The sequence below is a fragment of the Petromyzon marinus genome, chromosome 19 (assembly GCF_048934315.1).
Source record: "Petromyzon marinus isolate PM22_M1 ecotype Great Lakes invasive population chromosome 19, UKy_Petmar_22M1.pri1.0, whole genome shotgun sequence".
Lineage (NCBI taxonomy): Eukaryota > Metazoa > Chordata > Hyperoartia > Petromyzontiformes > Petromyzontidae > Petromyzon > Petromyzon marinus.
In genome coordinates this window covers 11,579,108-11,596,603 of record NC_133685.1, presented here as the reverse complement: position 1 = coordinate 11,596,603, position 17,496 = coordinate 11,579,108, and the positions used below count along the sequence as shown (strand labels likewise).

General features: G+C 43.9%; 1 protein-coding gene across 2 annotated transcripts in view; it reads right to left on the bottom strand.

Annotated features, from left to right (window-relative positions):
- Window positions 1-134: 134 nt before the first annotated feature.
- Window positions 135-17,496, bottom strand: part of NUB1 (negative regulator of ubiquitin like proteins 1) — a 38,423-nt gene continuing 21,061 nt past the window's right edge. For both annotated transcript variants that reach the window (XM_032956826.2, XM_032956824.2), the window contains 13 exons: window positions 17,297-17,458; window positions 15,929-15,996; window positions 15,617-15,687; window positions 15,180-15,329; window positions 13,595-13,686; window positions 12,901-13,007; window positions 12,320-12,506; window positions 11,551-11,658; window positions 6,969-7,121; window positions 5,994-6,188; window positions 4,364-4,453; window positions 3,563-3,722; window positions 135-3,227 (listed from right to left, as the gene is read on the bottom strand). In XM_032956826.2, the coding sequence (XP_032812717.1) occupies window positions 3,058-3,227; window positions 3,563-3,722; window positions 4,364-4,453; window positions 5,994-6,188; window positions 6,969-7,121; window positions 11,551-11,658; window positions 12,320-12,506; window positions 12,901-13,007; window positions 13,595-13,686; window positions 15,180-15,329; window positions 15,617-15,687; window positions 15,929-15,996; window positions 17,297-17,458 (1,713 nt within the window). In that variant the 3' untranslated portion in view covers window positions 135-3,057. The remainder of the gene's footprint in view (window positions 3,228-3,562; window positions 3,723-4,363; window positions 4,454-5,993; window positions 6,189-6,968; window positions 7,122-11,550; window positions 11,659-12,319; window positions 12,507-12,900; window positions 13,008-13,594; window positions 13,687-15,179; window positions 15,330-15,616; window positions 15,688-15,928; window positions 15,997-17,296; window positions 17,459-17,496) is intronic.

The following is a 17,496-nucleotide window of genomic DNA, read 5'->3' as shown; positions in this document are numbered from 1 at the left end:
GCCAACATTGAAAGCCCGGCCAGAATTATCTGGCCTAATTACATTCCAGGGTTCTGGACTCGACCCTTAAGTCAGTGCTTTTCAATCTCCCTGTGCTCGCCCATAAATAATAGATGTTTTCAATTTCCAGTAACCACCTTTGTAAATTAGATATTTTATTATCATGGTTCTCAAACAAGAAAATCAAACATCACAGCAGCAGTCATTTAAACAAGGTACTGTAACATTTTGCGAGGAATCCTTAATTTTTTTCTCTCTCTAATGCAACATTGAAAATATTCTTGAAATGTGATTGCTTTATAACATTTAAAACCCTTGAACATTGTCCCTTTAGCAGAAAAGTATGCGTAATATAATCAAGGTGCCTATAATAGTGGAAAACTGGACAAATGAGGCATTCCTATTTCGTCATCTGCATACCCCAATGCCTCCAAGGTTTTGAATGAGCAATATCACCAGATAAGTTATTTTATAATCATTATTCAAAGTGTACTTAGTGTTGAAATTTGTTTATCAGCACTTTCATAATATGCTCCTTTGTCAGTCCACTGCTGGATGAAGGCTTCCCCATGTTGTTAGAAATGGGGGTTGTTTGGCCATGGTTGAATCAAATATTACTTTGACACAATTGTATATGAAGCACAGCTGATGTTTTCAGCTTGTCACCAACTGGGCACCAAGATTTTCCAATTGATATATATTGTAGGCCTAATTGTCACATTGAAATTTCAATGCATTGAATGATTAATGAAAATCACATCAGTTTATAGAATGAAACATCTGTTGCACATAGGACAAACTATTTTGTGCTGATTCTAGATTTGAAGCTTTCGTGAATGCAAGGATTCATACTCTTTGGTTTTTTTAGGTTAAGTCACGTAGGTAAAATAAATAAATGAAAACAACTAAATTAAATCACAACGTTTCGGAGACAACAAGCTTCCGTCTTGTGTTGCCTCCGAAACGTGACTTAATTTAGTTTTATTTTATTTTACCTACGTAACTTTACCGAAAAAACCAAAGAGTATTTTGTGCTGGCAAAAAAGTGTCTCATATCTGAAAAATGGTAAGTAGTGCTTTGATTGCAAAAACATGGGTTTATGTAAACCACTATTCACTTTTATGCTTGTTGTGTGCCTCTCCATTGGGGATATGGTCACATGTACCCAAGTTTCACCTGAACTTGACACTGGAGAATAACGATTCACTCCCCAACGCCACCAACAATGCAATTCATCTTGATAATTTGGGATCTTCAGTCAAGTATATTTTTATTATCTTGTCCATCTTATTTGTTCCAGCTCAATTATTTTGGTGTACTCTTAGCCTTAAAAATAATTGGTATCTAATAACTACATACTTTACATTTATTTTTAGTCATCAGTTCTTATAGATGCTCAATTCAACGCACGCACCTTAAAATTAAGACTTTATTTTAAGCTGTCACTGAATCGTTAGACGTTTAACCTCATCCAATAAAACTCAACCAAGAAAGTTAACCACCATCACAGTGGAAGACCATGGGTTAAGTTAAGTGGCTGTTTTGGAAATAAAAGGATGATTTTGAAACTGCTGTTTTTAGTTATCCAAAACATTCATGAAATAAAATGAGAATTTATTTTAAAAAATTATACAAATGAACATGACTGTTTATTCTCCATTTAAACATTTTAAAAACCTGAAACCTTGTTTTACATTGTTGTCTGGGTTAGGAACTGCCTTGTGTTGATTTGTATAGGTTAATTAGTACCTTTGATTAATTTTGAAGACATTGTCTATTTTCTCATCCTTGCACTAATTTCAGGCATTTGCACTCCCATTGAAATAAAATGTATGATTTGCAAGGGAAACCTGAGTATTCGCAGATACAGCCTTTTAAATTTTAATAATTTGCACGGGTAATATTCAAATGATGGATTCAAACTTAGAGGCAAACTTGTCCAGTATTGTATATTAGGCTCACCTTACAAGCATGTGAATATTCTTTGGGTTTTTCGGTAAAGTCACGTAGATCGGTAAAAAAAATAACAAAAAACTACAACGTTTCGATCGCAACACAAGCTGTCATCGTCAGGAAAAGGGGGTTAGCCTCTAAAGGCAAACTGTTTATAAAGGTTTAAAGATGGGCATAGCCCAAGTGTGTCAGCAACATGGGCGGGCAGCTAATGTTAATGTAGGGTAAAACAACGACACCGGCAGTGGGTCTCCACCAATCAAACGGCCGCCAGGCAAACATTGCATCTCGCTCCACGCTGTTGACGGTGGAGGTTGCTGCTAGAGGTGATGGTAGTAGTGGGTCATGATGGTGCTGGTGGTGGGCTTCCACCAGTAAAGGGCTACTGCTAGTGGTGATGGTAGTAGTGGGCAGTGCTGGTCCTGGTGGTGGGCTTCCACCAATTAAAGGGCTGCCAGGTCTAAAATGGAAACATTACAGCCAGTTATGACTTAAACTGGTTGATAACGTCCTTCCAGTGATTGCTAAGTTTGTACCCTTCTCGGTTGAAATTGTGTCTATAAATATGGATGGCTTCATGAACGAATCTTTGTTGATAGCTGGTGGGTTTGCAAAGTACCTTCGTCTTAGAAAAAGCAATTTCGTGTGAGCCCACCGCATTAAAGCAATGATCAGCCATGGCCGAGGTATTGTTCCTACCATGTTTCAGATCTGCCTTATGTTCACGGACTCAGTCCGAGACATGTCGCTTAGTTTCCCCAATGTAACTACTGCCGCAGACGGAGTTTAGTTTGTAGACGCTGGGGTATTCCATGTCGGGGATCACATCCTTAGATCGAAACGCCGTAGTTTTTTGTTATTTTTGTGAACCCATCTACGTGACTTTACCGAAAGACCCAAAGAATATGAATTCCTGCAGTCACGAAAGCTTTAAGTCAAGAAGCATGTGACTGTTTAGTAATTCCCTCTAGAAACCAACATCCAATATGAAAATCTAATTACCGACTCCCATGTAAATTGTCCCTGGTGTCCAGCACTCTGCACACCAAGCCATCCGGCCACTGAGCTGCTTGCATTGAAGGTCTTCGTTCATTTACCTTGTGTCAGGGTGTGCGAGCTTGTGCTAGAAGGGTCTGGTACGTTTGCAGGATCTCGGCCTCTTCCTGCAGGGTACTGTCCAGATAGTCTTCCTCATGCTCCGGGACATCTGCTGTCACCTCTTCCATTGCCTCGCGTTCACTGCGAGCTTCTTCTTCTGTCCTCACCCTTCCGTCTGAGCAAATACAAATGTCCATTTAAGCCTGCAGACTGATGAGGTAAGTGCTCTCAATGTCAGCATGGCACATGAGGTATGACCAGCACCACGTCATGAGAGCCTTTTCAAGTGCTAATATAGACTTTAATCATGACTAACTAAATATGCAAGGAGCCCATGGAACCACTGAGACCAGAAGCGAGAGGTCCTGTGCCATCGCTTAGTACGGCTCGGGTCTGCTTTCCAACAGTCGTGGAAACCAGCAAAGGTCATCGCTCTGCTTAATCACCAATTACGTCACAGCTATTGTCATTGCCATCTCCACATGAAATGTGCATCACTCCGTCCATCACCTGTGGGAGTGGTGGCTGATGATGAGGAGGAAGAGGAAGATGTGGAGGGGGGCAGCACCCCTCCGGACGTGACGAGAGTATCCACCGCACGCTGAAGATTCCCGCGCGCGCTGCGCAGAGCTCTCTCTGCCATCTCGTAGTCGAACCCGAGCGCCATCACCTGCAGTGATGTGGACGTTAAAATGTCTACAGCAAAAATTCTTTCACACCTTAATGTTCAGCAGTTGTCAATAAAAAAAAAATCACCATTGTGATCAACGGCTAAGCCTCCCAAGCTGGAAAATAAGTTGTTGATTCATGTGAACCAAGCATGGTGCCAGCTACCAATATTCTACTTCAGTGCAAGGAACATGTGATGCATACCATGGATCATGTATCAATTAATGCTACTTATAATTTGAAGACAGCTAAGTTTTCAGTGTTGGTTTCTAGTTAATAATGTGGTATTTTGGTTGTTTCGGCCACCTCTCTGCCTCTGATAAAATTACAACAATGCCCTTCCCCAAGAAAAGCATCACTGAGCCTCATGACTTTAGGAGGAACAGATGACCCCTTAAGCACACTACAACTTGAGAACCCAGGTAAAATTACAGGAGGCTGAAAGCTGGATTCAAACCCCTGTCTCTCGTGCCAGCTCTGTGTTCTAAGTCACCAGCTGCATGATTCTACAGTTTTTGAAAATGTTTGTTTCAGTAAATGAAATGTTAGGGGCCAGTCATCACTCGTTGCATATGATTACGTTTTGGATCAGCACTCATCCTTTTCATGACGTTTGGATAGTTTTATGTGATGTGTTATCACCTGGAGGAGGAGCTCTTCAGTAACCTCTACAGATTCTTCATCTGCGTCATTGTCCGACAGAGCCAGTAACTCTGGGTGGTCTTCCAAAATCTGGACATGCATGCATATACAGCTTACACTTACTCATGTGCACAAAAAACACCTTCCACCATGCACTACAAAGGGCAGTGAATTCACCACGGTATATGTGCCAAGCTACGCGCGCCTTAACCTGCAGTATGGAAGAATACTATCATCACTGCAAGAGCCAAGGGAGATTGACTCCCTTGAGTCTGGATCCAATAATCAGTGTTTGTACGCCACGGACTCCCCCTATTGTATTGGAACTACTTGGTGCTGTTTGCTGCTCTAAACAATATTAGTTTATCTTACACTGACACTGCCACAGCATCACTCACTGCCCTGCAACATCAGTCACACTCCTGCATACACCGAGACCTCAAAACTCACAAGTAAAATACATCGTGCATAGTTCACGCCTGACCCGAATGCAAAAACGCTTGAAACGCAAAGGCAAAGATCCCCCGTATAGCCTTAACGGACTCTTGGGGCAAGTGCTGTTAGCGAGCACCTATGAAGGCCGGCACGGCACACGAGGGGGTGGGTGGCCAGCACCACGCCCGATCGCCTTTGTCTCCCCAGTGGCGATGTTTACACATCGCACTAGGTACTCATTTAAGGCTGAGTCGACCTAGGGGAGGCCCAGGACCGGTTCAGATAATCGTCACTGGTGTTAGCCGTGAGCGGGAATCGAACTCGGGTCACCGGGTTCGTAGGGCAGCGCGCAAACCGCTACACTACCGTTCCCCACGTAAAATAAATTGTGCATAGTCCACACTTGACCCGAATGCAAACACGTTTGAAACACACCCACCTATGCACACACGCCTCCTTCATGTATGGATAGAAGTGCATTCTGACCCATTCACCCGTGTCTTAATGAATACAATGCTTGTCACTTTGATGAAAGGGAACGGTCTGATATCTCAAGGACAATTGTTTTAATAAAACGTTTGCGATTTTCCCAGCAATGACTCACTCCGAGCAAAGACTCACTCCCCAAGGACGTTACTATTGGCTTGCAGAATATTTCAGCTTGTGAATTGTCATGCAGGGCTGGCGTGCCTGGAACTCTAGTTTGAGTTCAGATTAAACAATTACCTTTCAATGTCAAATGAGAATATACAGTATGCCAACTTCAATCAACGGCACATTAAAATATTAAACGAAATATTGTCAAAGTGCCCCCATGCTCAAATGAGTACAATATAGGGCTTGTCTCCTTTGGAAGCTGAACCAGTGGTGGAATTTCCACATTTCTATGGCAAGAACCAATATTTCAATTGGGACAACCAGTTCAGCAGGGTCACAGTTGGTTGCAAATATCGACTGGGATTAAACAACTGCATTTTCTATCACGGATAATTATTTGAACCGTGGATTGCTGCTCATAAAAAAAATGCTTTTACACCTTCTTCGATCTTCAACATATTTCATGGAGAGTCCCATCCAATGGCTCGCACTATCCCACCAACTGACCCCGTTTCTTCCTGTCCATTTCCCCCTGCAGCATCCATCAGCTTAGCGCTTTGGGAGGGGTGGGGAAATAAAACATGCGGGTTTGGGGCACCTGCAGAGCGTGGTGAACGTCGTTGTCGGCCTGCCGGAGGGCCTCTGCGGCGGTGCGGCTCGCGAATCCCATGGCCCTGAGATTGCGCAGCGACTCCGTGTCCACCCAGTGGCCTCCCGCCGTGCGGCCGTAGCGGCGCACGCGGCGTGCCTGACGCCTCTCTTCGCGCTCGCGCTCGCGCATCGCCCGCCGCTCCTACGCGCACACGCACGGTGGCACGGCTATAGTGTGCAGGCGGTGCAACTGCACCATAGCCCAGAGACACAGGCGCCGGATTGCAAATGGGAGGAGAGAAATTATATACTGTGTCCCAATTCTTTCCATGGACCGCAAAGCTCATGTTTTGTGCACAATATTCTGCCACACACACAAGTCCAACCCATCTACCCATTCTATCAATTTGATTGTGATTGGGGGTTTTTTTTATTATCATGTACAACCCTTGATGGACATCTGTGAAAAATAGCAAAGCTCACAGTCTAAATAAAGGTTTTGATTCTGATAGAGATTGATGATACCTTTCCACTCTGGTCTAGTGGATCGGTGAAGGGGATGCCCAGGCCCTGTTCGGATATCACTAGTCACTAAAATTAGCCATGACTGGGAATGAAACTCATAATATGGCTGGGTCAACAGCACAATCCGTTATCACTGCGTCACTGCACTAAATTGTAAGTAATGGATTCTGACAAACGTGATGTGATGCATGCATGCATGATGAAGCTGACATGAGAGTGTATTGTAACCTATATGATATTGTTTCTTTGCAAGGCAAGTTGGTTCATGCATGCATAATGAGGCTTGGGGTCATGGTTGGTGACACGTGCATAAAGAGCTACTTTGCTGAACAGCAAGTTGGAAGACAGTAATGCAAGTAGCTTGCACATCTATCTGTACTGAGCTTTGTGTGGTATATCTTTTTTGTGCAGGACACTCCAAGAATAAATCCCGAGACTCTATATGGTTATTACACACCTCCCGTCTCTGTATGACGTGTGTGGCAGCCATCTCCAAGTTTCCCTCACAAGCCCGCAGCCCCAGACGAGCCTCCTGAGGCGTGAAACCCAGAGACACGAGGTGGGCCAACTTCTCCCCGTCCACAGCCAGCCGCGACAGCAGCGTCTCTGCCTGCAAGCAACACACGTGGCCAGACAAGGCAAACGCGAGTAATGCACCAGGCACATCATACACGAGCGTGATACACCAGGCATGCCATGCATGTGTAATATGCCTAGCATGCGTCCTGAAAAACATTACCCCCGAGCAAAGCACTGGGGTATAAGTTAAATTCATTGGAGGAGTGCACCATATTTTGCGTTGCCGATGCTGCTGTCCACAAACACTTGGCTTGTATTTGGTGGCCATCCATATAAGTAACTAGCGGGAAGTACCCGGCGTTGCCCGGGCAAAAAAGACACACACACACATCGACTTAAACACAGACATCGACCCACACACACAAACACATCGACTTACACACACACACACAGACATCGACCCACACAAACACATCGACTCACTAAATCAACCTACACGCACACACATATGGACTTACAAACACATATTTACTAACACACACACATAGACTTACACACACAGACATCGGCTTACACACACATTTGAAATTTTCTATTTACTGAGTTTTTAAAGATTCGTTTTTTATGTACGTCATGTTAGGGGAAGAACCAAGGAAGAGGGGAAATGCAAACAATTGTTAATGCACCTTTGAGGGTCAGCACACTGTAATCGAAGGTGAAGGTCATACTTAACTTGTATATGCCTTGTATTGAATGCTAAGAGTCATAAGTACATGGTTAATTGTATAAAAAGACGTGTATTTGTACTGTGGTCTTTGTTACTGTTGTTTTTAATAGTTCTGAAGTAAGGCCCTTGAGGAAGCACAGACGGTCTATAATTTGTAATACATAAATGGGGTGAATGGGGAGAAGGGAGGGAGGACAGGTAATGGCCGAGGCGAAATAAGAGCAGCGCGCGGGCGGGGCCGCAAACAACCGCTGGCAGCCAGACCGCCGACAGGACACTTGGCAGGCACGGAGGCAGGCAGGAGACTTGGGGATGGAGCGATGAGATGTGGGACAGCGAGGAAGCCGCACTGCATGAGCGCCTTCACCAACAGTCGCCGGCAGCCAGGCCGGCGAAATGGTGGCCAGCAGGCGCGGGTGCAGGCAGGAGACCCGGGAAGAATAGCGATGTGAAGGCCGCACAGGGCGGCGAGGTGTGGGCGCGGCTCTGCGAGCACCGGCCGACAGCCGAGCTGCCCCCCAGCAGGCGTGGGGTAAAGCAGCACACGTGGGAAGGGAGTTGCGCCCCCAACCAAAGCAAGAGCCTCTCCAAAGTAATGAAACACAAAATAGGGCCTCCCCAAAATAATGAAACTGCTACTTATTGCTGAGCCGCACCCACCTATCAAACAGCCTCTTTGTAAACAATGTTTCTGGTCTTGCCTGCTGGTGCAAAGTAATGTAAATATTTGTCATTGTCTACACGAGAGCATCCAACATAAAGTTGGCCATGAGAAAAGCACGGAGTTTACAAAATCAGTCACACCACTGTTAAAGATTGTCCTTGAGCAAGGGCGTGCAGGTTGTCCCTGTAGGGCGTTGGTAGTCCGATAGACGTTAGGTCTTTTCCACCAATGGAGTGAAGTTTGTCTTCAAGGAGGATGAGGGCCTGATTAAAGATGACATCAGAAAAGGTGACGTCGAGGTTTGGATGTTCACGTAGAGCTCTTTGGAGGATGTCCTCACTCATGCCCTCTTTGTATTTTTGCCAGAGTCCCATGGGGTTAGATGGGCTGCAAACTTGAAGAATTATGCAGAAGAGCAATCTTAGTTGAGAAGGGGACTAACAGAAGCTTCTGTCATAGCTTTATCAAGATGCTGATCATCTTCAAGAATTCCACGAACATTGCAAGCTTCCCTGTATGTTTGACAGACAACTCCTTCCACTGTTTTGAGGTCTATGAAAGATTTGCGCCCTTTGACAACATGGAGAAGCATTCGGAGAAAGTAACACCCCCGATTTTTGGGATGAACTGTGTAGACTCTTCCTAAGGCATCAGATTCACCATCACCAGCACGTCGCTTCCATTGCTTTTTTAGCAGTCCATGTACAGTAGGAGGGAACTTCATGGTAGAGCAGGTTGTCAGCAAATGGGTCACTTTGGCACAAAACAAAGAACGCCATCAGGGTGGTATCTTGTGGAGCCAGGGCCTGTTGCCGGGAATTTCTTTTGGTGAAGTAGATGCGTTGACCATTTTCGAGGATGGGGAAGCCAAAAATTCTCCAAATGGCCTCATTGCCGCTGATGTATCTTCGTTGGCCAAAAAGTTTAACCTCATCCACACTTTGCCCCTCTTTTTGTAAGGCAAAGACAGCCATGTCAGAGCCTTTGTTGATGCATTTGCAAAAATATTTGATGGCTTTCACAGAATTGCAGAATTCCACATTAATGTGGGCCTCAAAGATCTTTCACAGAAGAGGGCAGTAGGGAACGATAGACCGGGTGTCAACCTTCATTTCAGAAGTTAGTGCCAGGTCTGAGCGTTGTTTCAAATCCACCATGCTCAGTATTTCTGCGACGATATAGAGGATAGCCATCATGGCCTGAGTGTCTTTCTTGGTACACCTGCGGTCTTGCATACATGGCGAATTTGGATTGAACTCCCCACATCGGCCATAGACCATTTGCTTGCAGACCATATCAAATAGGGCAGGGTCTTGATGGGGGTCAGGTAAACTGAGGGAAAAAAGTATTTGATCCCCTGCTGATTTTGTACGTTTGCCCACTAACAAATAAATGATCAGTCTATAATTTTAAAGGTAGGTTTATTTGAACAGTGAGAGACAGAATAATAACAACAAAATCCAGAAAAACGCATGTCAAAAATGTTAGAAATTGATTTAAATTTTAATGAGGGAAATTAGTATTTGACCCCCTCTCAACTGCATGGCAGTTGGTTTATGTACGTGACAGTAACGAAAGAAGCAATGTGTGTGATGTTAGGGAAAGTTGGAAATAAGTTTAATGAATGCGTTAAAAAAGTGAATTAATAAAGTACGTTGACGACATTGTTGCTGGCATGTTGGTTTGTAATTTGTCCAGCAAATGCGAAATGGAGACAGTTATTAAATTAATGGTGATGCATTGAAATATAATTTGCAGAAGCGTTAATAAACAGTGTAAAGAATAAATAAATTTGAGTCCCCGGAGGCGATGTTAACTGCACATCACAGCAGGTTATCATTTGAAGCTGAGCCGACCTAGGGGAGGCTCATGACCGGTCAGATAATGGAAAGTTTGTGAGGCAAAAGAGACAATGGCTGTACTTTGTTGTCTTAAGTGAAATAGAAGAGTTAGTATGCAAGGGAAAAACGTGCGTAACATGTTGTGTATGTACTTCATCAAACACCTTATATATAAAAAAACGTGAAATAAATGTAAGCAAAGTGATGAAAGTTATTGACAAAGTCCTGCTCAGAACAAGAAAGTTTGTGGGCAAAAAGACGCATTGGCTGGACTTTGTTGTCTTAAGGAAATTAAATATAACAGTTAGTGGCCAGATGAAAAAGCGTGTTACATGGTGTATATTAATTGTCATAAAACATATGTTAATGTGTACGCTGTATTCTGGAAAATTAAGTAATAGAAATGAGAGAAATAGATGTATGTTTGAAGGGAGCTTTAAATCCGTGTGTGTTACCTTGGGCAGTGTCCAGACAAAAGAGAAATCCCCCCTCACCCCCACGGAACGTGTGTGAGTTGGTATGGGCGCGCGCGCGCTAAATAATAAATAAGTGAAACAGCACTAAATCGCTCATTAAACTGCTTTAAAGGTGACGGACGCGAAATGGGAATAGCGCTGGCTCAGCGCGGGGCTTACGCGCGTGCTACCTGGCTACTTTTTTTAAACGTAAACCCCACGGTTCGCGAGCCAAATCCTTCGCAAAAGTTTGGGCCGCACACACAGACAGGCAAACAATGACATTTATAGGTTAGATACCTGATAAATGTGGGGTGGCCAAACTTCTTGACACTATGAGCTGCATACCAAAAAAAATATTCATATGGCCGAGAATCACAAGACACAAATCAACTTCACGTGGGTTGGTCACGCCGTCGGTTTGCCCGCGCTGGATGGCTGTGGAGTTTTGAATAAAGAGACCTGCGGAAAGGCCCCGGGAGTACTCGCGTCCGGGCTCTGCTGGCAGGGGCGAGTGGCCCAAGGCTGCTCTCACTTCCGTAGATTTTTCCTGTTTCCAATAAAGTTATATTGAAAAGTAAAATATGAGCTGTGTCTTCAGAGAGCCACATTTGAACTGCCCAGGAACTGCACGTGGCTCACGGACTGCGGTTTGACCACTGCTACTATACATTTTCTGATGAAATCTGACCACTTCATGAAACTCCAAGACATATGTGTGCAAGCTGCAAATATGGAAGTGGTCCTGCTTACAGGTAGCTTCACAATGGGAAGACGAACATATGTGATCTAGAGGGAGAAATTGTGGCTGCGTGCATACCTGCACATCTCACCTGGCTGAGATGATGTATTGCCTGCTCAGAATTACCCTGATGATACCACACGATGCCCTGCAGCAGGTACAGACGAAGGAAGAGTGCCTGCTCACGCCCGCTGCTCCCCTGTTCATGGACACACACGATGCATTCTTAAAATACCTATATTTGTGCTTATCTATATTTTATTTCAATTGTTTTATCGGCATTGTTACGATACCAAGAATCCATTTGCAACTCTTGCAGAGCAGTGCATACATCTTGTGTTAGAGAATGACCTATGGAAGCACTTATCAAAAAACTACTTCTTAGACTAAATTATTATCCACCCATTAGGTTGTACACTTGCCCCACTATGAAAAAAAGATCATCACATGGCAGCCAACCGACTTTTTTAAATTCTAAAAGCTCGAATTTTAGCCCAATTTGATTTGATGGTTTATTTCGTGCAGTCATTATTGACCAGGCTCAGACCATCAGCTCTCTTCATATGAGAACTTAGTGTAGCCACGCATGGCTACCACAATGCAACCTCAGAATCTCAGCAGTGTAAGAAGCTCAGCGCTCCAATTGCTGAACCACCGCAGCCACCTACCTCAACATGATAATGCATTGGTAGTGGTACACAAGGACAAAAAAAAACAAAAAAACTAAACGCATTCGTAAAAAACACTGCCTGATAATGAAAAAGATATAGGAGGCGCCGTTTGAAACTGACGGCCCTTTTTCACATTCGTTTTTTGTTTATACATGTTGTGCTGTGTAGTGGCATGTCACGGCCACATGCCTTAAGGGAGTAGAGCCTCTCCAGGTTGACCCCGTAGCACTTGTTGAGCGTGGCTTGCGCCGACACCAGGCGGTCGTGGGCATCGGGCAGCGCGTCGAGGCTCTGCAGGCGAAGGTAGGCCCACACCACGTCCAGGCACAGCACCGCAAAGTTGTCTACGGCCGACAGCAGCTCCGAGCGGCACTGCCTGAGAAACAACAACGCTTCGTTTTTTCAGCCTGTTTTTTAACACTGCCTGGCCAAGTGCTATAAGCAAGCACTTGTTATTACAACTGACACAGTACAAGGAGGTAACAATACTGCACGTGGCCTGCATCTGCAGTTGATAATCTGCATTCGCTCATTTTGTTAACATCGAGTTGCCACAGAGAGTTGGACAATAACAAAAAAAACACAGACGTGTCACTAGGATTGTACATATGTATGCTGAACTTCTTTCATACCCTACGTAGCCAACCGTGCTAATCGGTGGTGCGGTTTTAATGGAGCAAGGTGCCAAGGTTTCCCACGATCTAATGAAGCTACATAAGAGGGAATGATCTATGTCTGCTTGCATGTCTGTGGGTGGCGGACAATCGCACTTGAACTCCCGGTCGGCGTCCAGCAGGAGCAGCAGGGCGGATGAATGCTCCCCCCGCTTCAGCATTGCACGGCCCTTCTCGTGCAGCGACATGGCCAGCATGAGAGCCTGCACACAGCCACAGCACCCATACAACCACGACGATATAAAATAACCATTAATATTCCATGCGGATCACGATCATTTACCCAAATAAAATCAAGCAAAACAAAAAACATGATTTAGCATGAATAGAATTGGCAAAATATTCCGAATGCAAGGACCCGTTTGACAGAAACTTGTAAGATCCATTGAAGTGTTCTTGGATATATCATGTACTGGGATATTACAAACTACTGGGACAAGTACTGTTATAGAGCATCTATTAAAACCAGATAATAGCAAATAATTGTGTTACGTCATAAAAAATGTATGTTGAACCCCATCGTATCAGCTACTGATTTTTAAGTGAAGTCAGCTTTGTGGGGAAAGGCAGACCAAGTTCAGATACCACATGTTATCTCTTTTCATTCCAGGAATTAAACCTGGTTTACCAGGATTGTAGCACATTATTGTGACAATTACACCACCACTCTCATATACTCACACACAACTGATGATAATGCACCAATCACACTCACAATACATGATTATTTGCAGATGCAAGATGAAGCTCAGCAGCAACTCTAAGACCCTTCTCTGAGTGATGACTTTACCTTTTTCTCTTGCTGGGGGATTTGAATGGGGTTCCCCTTTTGATCAGCAATCTGCAGATATGGTGTGTTGGCTGGAGCTTCCATGTCATCATCTGAGCATGCATGCACACGCGCACAGCAGATATAACATGGTTCAGGACGTGGTGTTAATGGAATCACATTACAGTGAACAAGGTCACATTCTGATCCATGTATGGTCTGATTATAGGTAATTAAGTGTGCTAGTTCATGTCGCGCGATTAATTTTGTAAGGAATGTGGGCGAGCATGAGTCACCACTGAAAACACTGCTGCTTACAATCTGAATTACCTTAATTAAAATTCAATAAGTAATGAAATCCACTTATTGTCTTTTTACAATTGGAAGATAAGTAAAAGAGTGCATTATTGCCAAATGGATAAGTTGGTTGTAAAATCTTACAAAAATTTACGTTTTTTTTTACTTTACACAAATACTGAATATATTGTAATAACAGCATACAAACCTACATACACTTTGGAACTATATTAGGAAATAGCAGCCTCTTTACCAAATGGGGTCACAATTTACATTAAAATGTTAAGCTGTCAAAGCTCACTGAATAATCTACAGCACGCTTTGACTTTCCGAGTGCATGCCCAACCGACGTTTAATTGCCACTCCCCTTGAGCCATTTATTCATTTAAATGGATTGCAAATTAAGGAAATGTGTGGAATTTCTGTTATCACCCAAAGGTCAAATCAGGCCATCCCCAACTGTGGCCGTAGGACTGCTTTCCTAGTCTGACAGTGGTTCGTGGATTACAAGTGTATCTTTGAAATACTGGGTGGGGAACGGTGGCAAAGCGGTTAGTGCGCTGGGCTACGAACCCAGCAACCCGGGTTTGTTTCCCGCTCATGTATACCAACACCAGTGACGATGATCTGAACCGGTGCTGGACCTCCCCCCTAGGACGATTCAGCCTCAAATTAATACCTAGTGCAGTGTACAAACATCTCCAGTGGGGAGACAAAGGCGGTCGGGCGTGGTGCTGGCCCACCCACCCCCTCGTGTATTGTGCCAGCCTTCATAGGTGCTGCTAACAGCACTTGCCCAACAGTATGTTAAGACTATGCGGGGGATATGTCTTTGTTTTTGAAATACTGGGTTAATTTAGGGGTGAAGTGATCTGGCAAACCTATTTTATTAACAAGGTCCTGTTATTTCCATGAAGACAAAACCTGAGCCTGGTAATAGTTTGTATTGTTATTTATAGTGAATTTATATAACAAAGCACCACTGAAACCATTGAAAAATATCGCAAGCCAATTTTTTAAACACGCAATCCAATGCTATGGAATTTACTGTTTAGTGGGAGTATGAAAACCTGGACTACCTGGTGCATGGCATTCATGAGCTGCGTGGAGATGCAGCGAACAATAATTCAATGTTGCTTTCCATGTAGTTACATTTTTAAGTTTCGGGAACGCGATTATTAACCAAAATTACAATTTTCAGGGGTCCACGAAACACCCCCATTATATTAGGACACGGTATATCCACACACATTGTTATGAAAACGCACTGCAACGAGTCTTAAAAGTGCCCAGTCTATGGCAACAGTACCTATGTCGGCCAGAAGCTGTGCACCCTGCCGTGTTCGTGCCAGCCTCAGCTGCTGCTCCTCGTTCTCATGAGCCTGGCGCTCCGTCAGCATTAAAGGCACAACCATGATCTGGGCGGCAGGGCGAACACCTTGCTCCTGCAGACTCCGGCCTGCAACCACACATACCACACGTACACAGCACACATACTGCAACTATAGCCACTGCACAGCGATGTCACTAAATAGCATGGCATTATACCTTCCTATGCCTTAAATGCAGAATTGTTACCGACTGCCAATCGTCATGGACCTAAATAACCCCACCTTGGTCCAGTTTTACACATCCATTAATCATACCACATATACAATGACCTTGTTGCCCAATTCACTCATGAGTTGTTTTTGCACATGAATGACCAACACAATCTGAGTATGTGTATTCGTTATTCTCTCTTACCATCTTCTATGATGCGGCCAGCGGATATAAGCTTCAGGTTGACAGAAGGGATATCGCACAGCTGGCCTATTCTGTATGCGAGGTCAAGATGTGATGGGAGAATATACAAAAATTCAATGTTAATGGTTTAATCATTTTTACCAAGCATAATTAGAATTGCAAATGTGACATATAACGCTCATTGATGATAAAAAAAATCATAAAGGGAATGACCAAGTGTGATGTATCCTGAACTGTGACTGCATTGCCTTCTGCATTTCACAGCTCAAAAGTGCACGTGAAGTGACCGAGCGCAGTGCTGCAAAAGCTCACGTTGCCTTGAGCTGCTGGCCTGTGATGTCGAGCCTCGTTTCGAGTGACCCCGTCTCAAGTCGGCCACCCTAGTAAACAAACCACAGCATGCCATCTTCATTCTCATCGTCACCATCTGTTCTCATGATACTGTAGAATGTCAATTAAAGATATATTTCAACTGGAGCAGGAATGTGGTTATCATTTGTTAGACAATATATATGCTACCATTTTTATGACTGGCACAACATCTACTATGATGAGCAATGTAACACACATATTGTGTCTATTTATCAGAGTCCCTCAGACTAATGACCAGTTACCTGAACAAAATAGTTGGAGGAAAACTACTGGAAAATAATGAAATTATGTATATCTTTGGAAATAATTGAAAGCAGACTGAGAGGAGTCAGTTTAACACGTAGGCTTTCGCGACCAATATTATTCATAATAAAGGTTTTTGGGTTAGATCGCGATCTAACCCAAAATCTAACCCAAAAACCTTTATTATGAAGACTGAGAGGAGTGATGGCAAAAAGGCAAATAAAGGCGAATAGGAGTGCTTTTGGAAAATTGTATTTGACGATGAAAAGCAGTATGCCCATTTGCCCAAAAACACACATTTTAAATCAGTGCACATTACCTGCTGTGACATATGGATAAGAAACATGTAAGATGATAAGTACAATGGAAATATTCAAAACACAAAAAAATTATGCATCCTAGAAATTACACTGCGTGGCAGATAGAGGAAAACATAATCAACGAGACAATGAATGCAAATCAGAGACATCATATTGGCTATTAAGAACATTTGGAACGATACATCACTAGAAGACATGATGGCTTATGGATGACAATGGTGAAGGGATGACAGCCGAAGGAGATACGTATTCAAGAGGGACATTACAAAGATGGAGTGATGAGACTAAATCATGTGCAAAAGCAAGATGAATTGTGGCATTGCAAGACTGACAAGTTAGGCCTTGAGGCCTTTATCCACCAGTCCATAGATCACGGTTGCAATGATGATGTCCCAACAAATAGTCTCACGAGTAGTTTATTCTTAGCCTTACCGTACGCATTCAGTTATTTTTAACTCCATGACTTTCATACCATCACCGCTGCTGATGCCTTGTATTATGCAATATGACAGTAAGTGAGCAATGTAAATAATTAAACGCATCGGCCATCTCCGCACGTCGATTAAATCTTGACATTTTACTTCGTGTTCAGTTACGGTGGTTGTAGCTCTACACTGAGAGAAAAATAATCCATATTCAATAAACACTGGGCATTTTGCAATGATGTCCTTGCCCTACACTTTGCTCTGTGCCACGTTTTTCCGATCTGCTCTTTTCCCTGTGCTGCAATGTGCGCGTTATTAACCCCAGGTCTGGCCATGCGGTATCGGATAGTGGCGACGCCGGACTGCTTGAAGGCAGCCTGCTCATGGAGCCTCCGCAGGGCATGCAAGCGCAGCGTCTCCAGGCTTCCCAGCACCATTGACAGCTCCGCACTCAGCTCAGAGCTGTACCGTGCTCCCAGCTCCTGCCCAACACAAATACACACAACAAGGGCCACACACA